This window comes from Benincasa hispida, chromosome 11, assembly GCF_009727055.1.
Source record: "Benincasa hispida cultivar B227 chromosome 11, ASM972705v1, whole genome shotgun sequence".
Lineage (NCBI taxonomy): Eukaryota > Viridiplantae > Streptophyta > Magnoliopsida > Cucurbitales > Cucurbitaceae > Benincasa > Benincasa hispida.
In genome coordinates, this window is record NC_052359.1 from 1,811,716 (window position 1) to 1,826,387 (window position 14,672).

The 14,672-nt window shown below is 34.0% G+C and overlaps 1 protein-coding gene and 1 non-coding gene across 2 annotated transcripts; both read left to right on the forward strand.

Moving 5' to 3' along the window:
* Positions 1-1,015: 1,015 nt before the first annotated feature.
* Positions 1,016-8,811, forward strand: LOC120090888 (GATA transcription factor 26-like). Its single transcript, XM_039048584.1, has 8 exons — positions 1,016-1,578; positions 3,521-3,892; positions 4,703-5,135; positions 5,586-5,658; positions 5,905-6,008; positions 6,213-6,399; positions 6,491-6,590; positions 8,175-8,811. The coding sequence occupies exons 1-8, from the start codon at positions 1,539-1,541 to the stop codon at positions 8,483-8,485; spliced, it is 1,620 nt and encodes a 539-aa protein (XP_038904512.1). The 5' UTR covers positions 1,016-1,538; the 3' UTR covers positions 8,486-8,811.
* A 3,280-nt stretch (positions 8,812-12,091) lies between these two features.
* TRNAK-CUU lies at positions 12,092-12,164 on the forward strand. The gene has a single exon. It is a non-coding gene; the product is annotated as a tRNA-Lys (tRNA).
* The last annotated feature ends 2,508 nt before the right edge of the window (positions 12,165-14,672 follow it).

The following is a 14,672-nucleotide window of genomic DNA, read 5'->3' on the forward strand; positions in this document are numbered from 1 at the left end:
TTATTGCTTGATTATAATGATTAGAGATTATAAAATATAACATAACAATTTAAAAGCATATAAGTAAGATTATTTTATGTTTAGATAATCAAATTTTTTTTCAAGGTTAACGGTTTGCTGTGTGAAGGTCGAACCATCAACCTTTTAATGTATCTACAAAACTATGTTTAAATTGCCACCAAATTTCTTTAAATTGTTCTTCTATATATTTAGTAAAAAGAAGTGGCAATTCGGGTGAGGGGTGAACATTGGACTTGAACTCATGTTCTCTTGAAATTAGTCTATTTAGCATCACATATTCCATCACACCATCAACACTTCACTTAAATATTAACTCAATGCACCATATTTATTAGATGCATAACTATACAGTTTAAATTTGAAAATATCAACTTGATTATAACTCAATCGATTAAAACACATGTTGGATTAAGAAGTCATCAAAGGTTCATGGTTAAATCGAAGTTCAACTATATCTCTTAGATAAGACATCAATATCTAGAGAATTAAGAAATATCTATAAATTTATCTTTATGATTTAACAAGTTAGAATAAGACAAATCTAAATCTCATCGGATAAAATACATTATATCAACTAATTACAATTTCAAATGCTTAGAAACTAGGATCCAAATCTTATGTGATATCCCAATTAGTTACAATCCCCATTTAGTCTTCTCTAGTTTTAATTCTCAATTTTTTTTTTATTAAAAAACTTAAAATAATTTGTTTTTAAATTTATTTAATTGGGTTGGAATTTTTTGTGGTGTGTTAGGAAAATAAAGAAAAAGACGTGAAATAGAGAAATCTATAGTCAACAAGTACATACTCGAGAATAATAATTGATAATAATAATATTCCTCCACACCTCACTTGCCATTATAAGCTTAAAAAAATTGAATTTTCTTTTTCTTGATTGAGATTATAAATTGTTATTAAAAATAAGTTTAGGTGAAAAAAAAGAAGATGTTTTTAATAACCCACCAAAATTAAATAAAGCAAAGGAAAGTTGAACATTTACTTCATATACAATACAAGAAGGAAGAGGTCACACACAGACACCCACACCTCTCCCACCATTTCACCTTCCTTTGCCTTTTTTTTCCTTTTTTTCTTTATTTTCTTCCACACCCATTTGTGAGATTCTTGCAGTGGTCTTTTCTCTTCCACTGGATTGTACAGATTCCCAATTAATAACCCATCTTAATCCCTTCACTTCTGAATTCTGATTGATTTTGGGATTTTTTTTCCCCTTGATTTTCCCTTTTTCTTCTTCTTCTTCTTCTGTTTTCATTTCTCTTTTTTGGGTTTTTTGAGGCAAAACTCTTCTGGGTCTTTCAGCTATTGATTGTTTCTGCAATTTCCCTTTTCTGGGTTTTTTTGCAGAAAAGGGTTTTGTGCCCAGTAGCTTGAAGAAAAAACCAATCATATATATATTTTTGTATCATTTTTGTGAATAAATTAGTTTTTTACCCAGTTTTTCTTTTGTAATTTTCTTTATCTACTTGAGGAGAAATTTTTAAAAGGAAGAGAAGGACATGGGCAAGCAAGGGCCTTGCTATCACTGTGGAGTTACAAGTGAGTTCTTGTTTCTCCAGTTTTTGGTTTTCCTTTTTGCCCTGTTCTATTTGCAAGGAAGGATTGAAACTGGATTCTATTAATACTGTTTATTCCATAGACGTTTTGAAAAATTGTCTTACGTCTTGCTTTTTATGTAATTTGGTTATGGAAGGAACACAACCATGAACGAGCGAGAAACAATCTCCTTAAATCAGTAATGAAATTCAAAATTGTGCTTACCTTTTGATTTTCTATACATATGTCGAAATTTTCAATATAATTGTTTCTCATTTTGATATAAACAGCTCAAATCTTAGTTACCCAGTGATATTTGATGATTTTTACCTCTCCAAACAACTTATATGATTGTTGTCATTTTTCTTCCCTTGATGACACCTTTTAATGTTCTAACCTCTGTCATAGCTGCAAGTTTTTCAAAATATAATGCACAACATATTGAGTCTAAGTTTCAATTCCATCATGTTGCCATTTCTGTTGAGGTGTTAATGAACCTAAATATGAAGTTTGACGCTATGTAATGGTTGTATTAATTCCCCAATGACATCCAAGAAAACTCTCGTTTAGTGAAGTCCACATTGTATCCCTTTGTAACGCTGCCATGTTTTGGTTTTGAATTACCGTCTCCATGAGAAGATTTGTGCTTGAATTTGTTGTCAGCTGTCTCCACTCGGCATTTCCCATGGGAATATCTGTCAGTGCAACAATTTTAATTGGATACTTTTAAGCTACCCATCTTGATGTCATGATTAATTGGAGTATCAATTTGAAAGCACAGATGAAAGCTTACCTTAGCTTAAACCTTTTATGTATTCACTTCAAAACATGAATTAACTTTTATGCCTTTGTGTCACTGATAGGCTCTCAAGCTGTTAAATATGCACCCCTACCCTCCTGGATTGCAGCGTATGTTTTAGAATTTATAATTCACTTGCACAATCCTCAAAGTGTGGAGATCGTCATTATATTGCTGATAGCAGCAAGCAAGGATTCTTCCAATAAGTTTCAGATGCCTGAAAGCATCGAGGTTGCTTGTATAGAAAGTTGAAACTCGGCCTATAAGAGTTGAGGATGGCTGTTCTTGCAGAAGTTTGAGTGCATTGATGGATATCTTCTTTAATCGAAGTATAGTTGCACCAAGAGCTTGTTCCGATTTTATAGTTGCTATTTCATATCAAAGCCTGCTTTACTTTCTGAGGTCAAAGAGTGAAATGGCAATGAAGCAGACAGAGAACTGGTCAGCAGAGTTGTTTCTTTCATCAAATTGTTTTAGACAATTAAAGTACGAACACAAGCACACTTTCATTGGATTGGAAACAAACAAGTTTGGCCAAAGGATATGAATGACAAGTTCTGATTCTGTGTATTCCACTTAGAGTTTCAGTGGAAAGTTGCATCATCTTCATTATAGTCATTAACTTTTGGATTCTTTCATCCCTTATTTTGAGACTACAACCTAGCCTAAACATACATCGATGTTTAGTTTCAGTAACTCAGTTGAGCTGTGATTTATTCGAGAGGTCTGAATTATGTCATTGTAATGGCCATAAGCCATTTCCATGTTTTAGAGCTGCTCCTAGGCCGTTCTTTCTGACATAGAACTTATCAGTGATTGGTGTAACTGTGATACTAGTCCTCAAAATTCAATTCTATTTGGCTGTAATGTTTTCTGAATAAACTGCAAATGCAGTTGCAATGCACATTTCCCTTCTAAGTTGAATTGGCAAGGTATTAAAACCACTTTATATTCATTAACTTTTATGCTGATAAATTTGTATGCCATGCATAATCATTGCTTCTCCATTGATTTTATGGATTTTCTCCAAACCCGACAGCGTCGCCTTGATTGTAGTTTGCATGTTTTGTTGCAAAATTTCCATGTTGCCATTGTTGCATTAGTTATTTCTTTAATAGTAGATCCTAAAGGCAAGAACTGAAACAGGCACACCACTTTGGCGTAATGGGCCTCCTGATAAGCCAGTATTGTGCAATGCCTGTGGATCTCGATGGAGGACGAAGGGAACTCTTGCAAACTATACCCCTCTTCATGCTCGGGCGGATCCTGATGAGTATGAGGATAAAAGGATGTCTAGGTGGAAGAACTTGTCAATGTGTAAGAACAAAGAAGTGAAACTGCTTAAAAGAAAACACTGTCAAGATAATGGAGTTGTGGTTGAGGTTATCCCTGATCATGCTCAGAGCTTTCACAAGGCAGTGGATGAAGATACAAGTAATAGATCAAGTTCTGGATCAGCCATATCGAACTCTGAGAGCTGTGCACAATTTGGTGGTGCAGATGCAAGTGATCTAACAGGTTGGTTGATTATACGATTGACAGATAATAGAAGCTAGAATCATCGACAATTTAAAATACCTACTTCGGTCAAATCATAAAACAATGATTCTGTTAGAATCTATATTTGATGAAAGCTTCTGATTGAAGATGAGATGAGAAATGTTTTAATTATTGTTCTTGTACAACTAGTTTGTGTGTTGGCTGAAGTTAGGGTAGAACAGTAAGAAAGATCAAATGGTAGACCTGTGTGTTCAATGGTCGTGAACAAGTCCAATTGTCTTCTCACCATGTGCATAGCTCAATGGTTAAGCCATTTAATGCTTTCCTTGGATTTGATATTTAAAATCCTCATTTTTAGACTAAAAATAAAATTTTAGTCCAATTATCTCTCAATTGGACACTTATGTCATAAAGTAGCAGTGTTTACATGTCAGTTTTTTGGACCTTGCTTTCCTTTCTTATGAATAATGCAACTACTCTATCAACAAGTTACGCTAACATTGTCGTATTTGTGGAGTGTCTCGTATGTTAGTTTTAACTTGGTACAACAGTTAAATTTTAGCAAATAACTGTCAATGATGATTCAATTTGTAAAGAACCAACTAGAAATTTAATGATTTTATATCAGACACTTGTTGCTAGCACATTTCTTATTCTTTCTTTGTGGAATAACTTATTTGGTCCCATATAAAAGCTTCTTTCGTAGAAATATAATGTGTACATTACATTTAAATTTGCTTATTTCTATTTTATCTGTTTGCTTATTTCTATTTTATCTGTTTGCTTATTTCTATTTTATCTGTTTGCTTATTTCTATTTTATCTCCAGGTCCCTCACAGTCAACAGCGTGGGAGGCAATGGTGCCTTCTAGAAAGAGGACCTGTGTTGGTCGTCCAAAGTCTACTGCAGTTGAGAAACTCACTAAAGATCTATACACCATTTTACGTGAACAGCAGTCTTACTTCTCTGGATCTTCCGAGGAGGATTTGCTTTTCGAGAATGAAACTCCGATGGTCTCCGTAGAGATAGGACATGGAAGCGTTCTCATGAGGCATCCGAGTTCAATTGCTCGAGAAGAGGAGTCAGAAGCGAGCTCAATTTCAGTTGATAATAAACAATTCTCTGTAAATGAAGTTCATTCAGAGTCGTCCATCCTTCCTGTACATTATGAAACTCAGAACAAGGTTGTAAATTTTTCTACTCTTGGAATTGGGAGAAAGCACTCTATTGGACAGGGGTTCGTGCAAGAGCAAATTAAAAGGTAAACTTCGGACCAAACTGAATTCAAGTATTTTCATTCAGAATTGGCTGGTTTATCACCTGAAAGATAGTTCAAATTGACTGTATAGCTTGGAATTTAAACTCAAGTTGATCAAGGATAAAGTTAATAGGAGCTTCTGATTTGTATATGTATTTGCACGCACGTGTATCTATATTCCGAAGTTTGAAGATTGTCCTTGCTGTGTGATTTTGTCAGAGAACAACATTACTTGTTTATCTCTGCCACGGTCTGCCTGGTAGTGGCAGCAAATTCAATCACCGCTAAACCTAGTTCACTCATCATTATGTGATATGAATTAAGCAGACGTTGGCTTATAGTTTAAAATTAGTGTAATTGTTTAAAAAATCTACATCTCCACTTTAGAGGAGAACTTTTGAGTATTTTACCTAAGATCATGAGAGCTAATATTTTTCCTGCTTGTAATCCCAGGGACAGGCCTCAATCAGAAAGAATGCAAGCACTTGGAAATCATAATTCGCCTCTCTGTAAAATAGATCTAACTGTAAGTTGCATTCTTATGATTTTAACTTGACATTAGCTCATAAGGCAGGGATCTTATGTATATCTATTTAACGCGAGTTCTGAAATATGGTCAAAATGATCGTCCTATTAATCTGTTAATGATGATGAACATATGCATGCATGAGGTGCTTTACTGTTTGGTATATGCATTTGTTGAAATATAACCATCTCCATTTTTTTAAAATTCTTTTATCCATGTAATAATTGTGGCCCATGTTTGGTATAGGACATTCTAAACTTCAGAGAGTTTACGAAGCAATTGACGAGTGAAAATCAGCAAGAATTAATGAAGTATCTGCCTTCTGTTGATACTGAAGAGCTTCCGGACAGGTTAATCTTTATGCAAAATTTTATTTCATAGAAAACAAAAACATCTTATGTTTTTTATCAGGACATGTTGTATCGGTCTAAGCAGACATTTTTAAAGGAGCATGTGCCACATCCTTTAATCCTGTGGTTTTATCTATTTTGAATGGGGTGATTCAGAAGACAGATGCGTCAATAGCTTACCGTTTGTATTCTTTAATATGGCAGCTTGAATAACATGTTTGAAAGCCCTCAATTCAAGGAGAATTTGAATTCTTTTAAGCAGCTGCTCACTGAAGGAGTCTTTGATTTCTCCTTTCCGGATGCAAAAAGAGAAGACTGCAAGACTTTGAGTAGGCTGGTGTTGTTGGATTTGTCAAAATCAAAATGGGTGGAACGATATCATTCACTCAAGGTAAGATCTTATGGGGACTCATGGCTATCTCCTGATGAACTTGTTGTGAAGAGTGATAATAATAGTGACTAAACTTTTCTATGGGCTGCAGAAATGTAGTAGTGAAGAGTCTGTTCAAGGTTTTGCTGCTGCATCAAGTAGCTTTATGAATGGCAAGAGAGTGCTTGATGGCCAAAACAAAAAGCTTTCAGGTTGGTGAATACTTTGCATGTGGTCCCTTCATTAGTATCAAACACATGTTTCAGATATCAGAATAGAGTCTCGCATGTTTCTAAATCTCTAGAGGCTCCCTAGCATTACTATGAGTCACTATTGTTTGATCGGCTTAAAATTTCTTCCCGTTTCATGGATGTTTACGACGGCTCAAACTAATCAACACAAGTCCCCACATTTTCTTCTGTACCCTCAACTATCCTGTCCTCTTGACCTGTCCATCTTGGACGTCCATGGTTCCCTTAAAAACACCTTCAGTTCTTCCCTTAAAGAAGTGAATTGTTATGACTCTTGAACTCTAACCTAAGTTTACCTTTCACCCCATTTTGTCTAAATCAAACAAACGTAATGACCGCGCTGTGATAAACAATCTGCTCTTTAGGTATTTGTGTTGCAACAGTTGACAGAAGGAAATAGTATCTGATCTTCTACACCAAAAAATAAAAATGGCAATGCACTCTCTTGAAAAAGAAAATCTTATATTTGTATATCTCTGGAGCCAATAGTGAACTATAGGTAGAGTTTGAAAAGCTCAAAACTTGGGCGATTCCATCTTACATCGTTGAGTTAAAGAAGATTTCATGAGAGCTGCATCTAAATTGAATTCTTTCCGGATAAAAAATCACTTTTCAACTGCTCTTAAACAATCCTGATCGAGAGATTCTGTAGAAATATGAAGTCATCTTTATGGTTGGTCCATCAGTTCATTTCTGAGCAATTATCTTCTGCAGTCTAAAACAAGTAGTAAACGTCTTTTAAATCTTGTTCTCCCCATAATCTTTTGAATTTTTGCAAGATCTTTCATCTTTAGAAATATAGAGAGAGCCGAAAAGGGGGATAACAAAGATAACCATGGACACCCTACCATTACCTAAGACTAAGAGTTCAAGATAGATCCAACAAACCTTTGCAAGAAGAATTGCATTGTTCATCAAATTACGAAAGAAATGAGGAGTCTGGTAAAACTGAATACGTTATTTAGTGACTCTTTGTCTAATTAACTTCGAAGTAATGGAACCTTTCAACAATTTTCTTAATGTCTGCAAGAACCAAGTTAGTTCCAAGGAGATCTTTCTCTTCATTCATCATTGGCTTCTTTTTTCAATTCGACCGCTAGCATGCTACCTTCTTTGCTAAATCTTCAGCAACAGAGCATTTCAATTCGACCTCTCTTTAGGCGTATCTCTAAAATTTACCATCTACCTAAATTGCATTTTTTAGTGTCCATGCTTATCTTTAGGCCTATCTCTACACATACAATCTTGTTTCTTTTGGGCAAGATACCAAATTTTTCTTAAGGAAATGAAAAGAGAATGATACAAATTCTAAGAGGAAAGAAAACAAAAAGAAGTACAAAAACCATAGGGAAAACAAAATCAGCAAACAGAATAAGCAGTACACAGAAACACTAGTTGGGATAGTTTCCAACTGCAAATCTTTCTTGAACCATTTTGATCGGGAAGTAGACAACTTTGACTTTTACTCTCCCATAATCTTTTGAATGTCTGCACAAGCTTACATTATTTGTTTTTGGAACTAATTAGAAACATATTCATCTTCAGAAACAAGGACTGCAATGAAGAGTCCCAAAAGGGTGATGACGAAGACAAGCGTGGAAAGCAAGGAACTTGTTGACAGCGACGGTTCTTGCTTCAGTCCAAGAAGTTTATTTGCTTTGCCTTCTGATGGAGGTTCCTTCACACTGGAATCTCTGCATTTTGATGAGGATAGTTCTGACCAGGATCTCCTGCTGGATGTGAGGTCAAACAGCTCCTTTCCACAAGCAGAGCTTCTTCATCCAGCCCTGAGTTTTGGTGCTCAACAGGCAAGCAATAGTAGTAGCTCGGTAAATCTTCGACTTATGCATCACTGACAATTTCGGATAACCACCACAGTTTCATAACTTAAACAAAGTATATTTCTTTCTCTTGCTGGATGAAACTGGAAATGAAAATGGTCTGAATGTGGGTTATGGTTGATTTCTCTTCTTTACCCTTCAATCACCCTTATAAACTTGCGGCTATAAGGGGGGATTTGGGTAGGCTTTTTTTTTTGTAAATGCAACAGCTGACTGTAATAGATAGCTCCCATCTCAGAAGTTATAAGGTTTAGATTTTTGTACATGGGTAGTACATTTTTTACTTGCATAATAATGTTTTGTTTTTCTTCTGGCATGGAATGCACAACTCTTTTTTTTTTTCTTTTTTCAGGGGTAACAATGATAAATCAAGCATCTCTTTGTTAAACAGTGGAAAAAGTTGAAGTTTATTCTCTATATATGACCTTAATCTTTGGAGCCTTTGGATTTATCGTAGTAAAAAGGGTCGAAGATTCCGAGTTGAATTTATGGCATGTCATTTCTTAAAATCAAAACTGATATAAACTTACATGTGAGAGATATATTTAGGCAAAGGATCTTTTAGTTGGAGGTTTGTTGTGTGGGAATGCCCTGGACAAGCTAAAGCCATGTCTATTACACAATTTTCAACGCTTTAACTTAGAAACAACCAGATCCAAAAGTTCTATTATGAACAAAGCATGCATTTTCTTTTTCTTTTTGCTTTTGCTTTCTCCTACATCCATATCTCATTTTTCTAGTTCAACAATTGTAGGGTAGAGGATTGAACTATCAACTTTTGAAATGGTATTTGGTGTCTTGTTTATATATATCATGTATAAAGTATAATGTTGAAGGAATATATAGATGATTGGAAAGATTAGGATAAACAGGAGTTTAGAGATTAAGAGAGATTTATATATTGTTTGGGATTCTGGGAAATAAGACATCATACACAGAGGATAGAAAAATCCTTCTATATAGGAATATACTTTATTTATCATTTCTAACATGTAATGTTAAAGGAATATGCTGATAGAAGGGAAGAACATTCAAAAGGAAAATTACAAATGAGGATTAAGAGACTCATTTTGTGGTTACAATAATTCTTGCTAACTTAGATGCTTAGATCAGACAGTGATTCACCCAACCAACATGAGGCTAAGAAGATACTAAGCTCAAGCAAGTCTATTGTGCTTGCAATCCAGCCCATGTATGCCTTCAAAATTGTTAGCTCAAAGTATTAAACGATTTGCCAGTTAAAACATATACACTGATTGAAATATTTTGGTTCAGTCTTCACTCCTATATATTGTTGACTTCTAAAGTAGGGCATTAAACAATTTTAAGAGACTTGAGAGGGTATACGATCCAACATGGTCACGCCCTCTATATGGGTAAGTGTAGGGGTTAGCTTAGTGGTAAAATATGATCATGTAAGTAATAAAGGGACTAAGTGGATCAAGTTTAACCTATGATGAATACTTATCTAGGATTTAATATTTTAGGAGTTACATTGGCATTTGGTAACATAATGTAAGACAAGCTAATCTCTACACTTATAGATATAAAAAGGAAAATAAAATATGCAGCCAATAAAATGTCGTTGCATAATGAGTTAGAAGTGGTATCCATCCTACACCCACACAACACCAATGTCTATCAACTTTTATTTTTGCAAGTATCTTTTGTGCATCACTCATCTAGTGTTGATACACAATCAGCCTAAACAAAACCAAAATTGTAAAAATAATTTCTAGTATTTATGTAGTAGGAGAAAAAGTTATCAAACTACTTCCATTTGGTTGTTTGTCCAAAAAATGTTGAGAGGTCATAAAATAAAATAACATATCATTCATTTAACGACGAGTCGTGTAAAATGAGTGCTCATCTGTTAACCACATATGACTTGGCCTATGAGTTCATTGGTTTTAACTAGATATTCTAGGGAATATCCACTATTCATTTATAATTTGACACATCATCCTAATTCTTAGATTCTATTCCTGTGGCAAGTAATGAAAGAATAAAGATAGAATGATAAACTCTCACAGTTACACAATAATTTCTGATAGTTTTTCAAATTTTGTCATAATAAGACAAACGATTTCAAAGTAACAAACTAGACAGAGAACAAACAACACAAAATATGTTCATCATATCTTCATAAACCATTAATGGCAAATCGATACATTTACAAAATGAGAGGCAAAAGGATTCTCCTTTTCCTTTTTCCACAACAAAAACAATGGAGAATGATCCATCTTAAAAAAATCAATACACCATTTGTGTAGATTCCAAAAGCATTTTCCAATTCCCCTAACTAATAATCGCTTTCATCATTGATGTTGGGTTTAATAACTCAATTACCAATAGCTTGCAGGAAGAAGACATCTTCCGGTAGTTCAATGCTGATCTTCTCCATTGTTCACTATTCTACACATTCTCCTTTCCCTGAAACTTCTCAGTACTCCGGCGGCCACCACTCTGGGCGGGGAAATGTCATTCCACGGCGCTCAACGATGTCCAGAATGCTGAGCTTCGACAAAGTCTCGTCGTCGAATTTGCTCTCGCTGTCTTGTCCTTCTTTGAGAATCATTAAGATTTTCAAAAGGGTGACCTCTCTAGGATGATCTTCAGAGGTAGCAGACCTTTCCTCAGCTGCATTTTTCCTCACTCCACTGATTGAAGGTGGCAGCACCCTAGAAGAAGATCGGTGGCCATTGGCAATTTGTTCTTGAAGCTCGCTCGGCTGATGAGATTGAGTGTTCTTCACACTCTCCTTCAATTCCTTCTCTGTAGATTTCTCTTCGTGATTGCATTGATTTTCGCCATTCTCGCCATTGGAAACCTTCCCATCATCCGATCCTTTTAACTTACATTTTCCACTGGAGTCTTCGTTGGAATGATCTGCACTAACTTTTGATCCTCCACTGGAATTTGTCGAATCAACCGGAAATTTATCTACAAAATTTATTGCACAAGAGCTCAAATCCAAAGCTTCCTCGGATAACCTCAACTTTTTCAATGAGGATTCACCCAACGAGACCGCCGATTCTTCAATCGGAAGTCCTGATTTCTTCGCTTCAGAACTATGGCTTCTACAAACACCAATAACTTCGATCGGTTTATTCTTCTCGACTGTTTCCGTTGTCGATTGAACTTCCGAGTACAGCCCTACATCCGTATCCCTCCCCAAATCAACAGCCTTCCCATCGTCAACATATTCAACGCTCACCTCTGCACGAATGGTGTCCGCCGCTGCAGACCGCCGTTCATCGGGGCCGGAGGGTGCGAACTCTGCCGGTGCGGTCTGGTACGAATGAGGGAGATTATCATCTTTGTCTTCCATGCTATCAGGAAGGGAAAGCATGAAAATGCCGGTGGACTCCACACGGAGCGCTTCGGAATCCGATGAATCAGAGTCAGAGTGGTCGTCATCGGTGAAGGGGCAGCGACGGAGGACATTTTCCGGCGGGCCGGAAGTGATGGGATCGCCGTCTTCATATCCATTCATTTTGAGACGAAAGACGACGATCAACAGAAACAGAAATCCACGTCGGGTAGAATTTAGGGTTTTGATTTTGAATTTATGATATTGTTTATGAATATATTAAATAAGTTGTAACAGTTTGTCAAGCAGCCCGTCTAGCTCAGTCGGTAGAGCGCAAGGCTCTTAACCTTGTGGTCGTGGGTTCGAACCCCACGGTGGGCGGTTTTTTCTTTCTTTTTTGGCAAATTTAAATCTAACACTAAGCTGAATTAAGCATGAAAAGATTATAAGTATTCAATATTTTAATAATTTTATAATTAAAATTAACCAATTAATGTATTTAATGAACATCATACTAATTATAATTTAACTATGAAACTAACCAATTAATGCATTTAATGAACATCATACTAATTATAATCTAACTATGAAACAAACATGGGAATTGGTGGATGACTCTGGTGGTTGGAAATCCACTTCTAACCTCAATTTTGACAATAACTTGGTTCATTGACTCTCTTGTGTATTTAATAGTCAATTCCAACTATCACCTTTGACGATCATTTAGTAAGTAACTTTGAAAAACATTATAGCAATCAACTCCAGCCAAAGTTATCTCCACTGTCTAATTTCAACAAAGATCACCGACCACCTTCATGTGACTAGCTCAAACGATTCTCTCTGGTGGCCAACTCCAATTACCAATTCATGGTGTTTAATAATTTTTTATAGTAATTTTGCATTGATAAAAACCTCATGAGTATAACAAATCAAACAAACTTGTGTGTAAAGACATTTTTTAGACCAACTTATGTAACATTTTTAAACATAGACCAAATAAAAAACTAGACTCAGATTATATGGACCAAAAAGGTTTTTTTTTCGGTCTTTGACTCTCTATTCTTCCTTCAGTTTAATTCATAAACGAAAAATAAAATGAAATCAAAGAAATTAAATAAATCCTCAAACTAATATATTGTAGTGGTTAAAACTTGACCTCAAACCTGTATGAGAAAGTATAAAAGTGTAGCGAAACAATTGTTTTTTATTTTAAAATTTTTCCCCTAATTCTATGGAATAAGAAAATAAATTATGGCACAAACAAAATTTTCAATAAAAAGAACCACGTATTTTAACAATTATGTAACTAATTAAATATTTGGGCCAGCATTCAATAAATTTGTAAGTTTTGGAGTCCAATTTTAATAATTGTATAAGTTTGAATATCTTAATTATAAATATATCCTTTCATTGGTTGAGCTATGTAAACATTAAGAAATAAGTTTGATTAATTTACGTGGTTGACAAAATATAATGCATAATAAAAAAATAGTAGAAAAGCATGAACTTAGACCTACACCCCGATACAAACTATCACGATTATACTAAAATAATTTGCACCCACAACACAAACTACATAGATTATAATAACCAACACTACGATCCAAATAACTCCTAATAATTGAATTAGTTTCATAAATGGATCTATCTCCTTCGTCTAAAATACACATACAATACATATATTTATTTTTATAATAGTCATATTTTTAGGGTTTAATTTTTACACACAAAATTTTAGGGTTTTTTTTTTTTTTTTTTTTTTACTCTTTTTAAAGGTTGAGAATTTTAATTTTTACAACTGAAAAAAATATTTAAAGAGTTAGTATACTGCATAAATAATATTTTACAAATATCCAAAAATCTAAGTAATATTTCATAATTGGATTTCTATAACATTTTGAGACATTTTTAACCTTTTTGATAGATTTTCTCTCTCTCTCTATATATATATATATTTGTATGCTATAGTATAATGTGTGTGTGTCTATATATATATATATACCATTTTCCTGTTTATTATTAATTATATAAAAAATTTATTTTTTGAAATATCTTTAACTACATTATCTCTCATCGATCAATTTTTTAAATATTTAATTTTTTTTATTAATATTATTTTCAAATTTTTACTTTGTTTTTATTATTTTTTAATTTCAGTTGATATTCATTTGATGCAGGATATGCCAAATTAATGTTTCCTTCATTTTATTGGATTTTGTTTACTTTATTTCATATTTTTAGCTGAAATTGATCACTCTTCCATTGAGATTGGATTATATGTTGAATGTACTAGTATATATTGAAAAATGTAAATATGTATTGCATATGTCATGGTTTATTTTTCGGTGTGTGCTTACAAATATACTGAAAAATGTATATATATATTGCTCGGTATACAAGACGATATGTTGAACAGTTTGTCTTTTTTATGCATTTATCAAATATACCTTAGTTTATTTCTATAAAATCTAAATACGTAGTTTGTATATATCAAAAATACCTTGTTTTTCCTTTGAAGTATTTTGTCGATTCTTGTTTTCGTTTACGATGGCAAAAATTTTCGAATGTATAGAGAAACTTTCCTTATTTGTATAAGTTTTGGAGGGAAAAAAACCATTTTGGGAAGTTCATAATTGCCAAAAAAATTTCTTATATGGTTTTTTTATATCAATATTATTATATATATTCTTATCCAGAAATATTAACATATATTTTTAAAATGTTTTGGTAAGAAGAACTGAAAAGGTAAATGGGGCCAAAATTTGATGTAAAATAATAGTTTATTAGGTTATTATCGTAAGAAAAGGAAAATTTGAGTGGTTGTTTGGGACGCTGAGTTGAGATAGGATGTATGAAGTTCATATATCTGTGGAGTTTATATGTCTATGT

Bases quoted from the DNA above. Each gene is read 5' to 3' on its own strand.
- LOC120090888 (XM_039048584.1), top strand. From the start codon at position 1,539: ATGGGCAAGCAAGGGCCTTGCTATCACTGTGGAGTTACAA. The intron at 1,579-3,520 runs GTGAGTTCTTGT...GAACTGAAACAG, and splicing joins CTATCACTGTGGAGTTACAA to GCACACCACTTTGGCGTAAT. The intron at 6,591-8,174 runs GTTGGTGAATAC...ATTCATCTTCAG, and splicing joins CCAAAACAAAAAGCTTTCAG to AAACAAGGACTGCAATGAAG.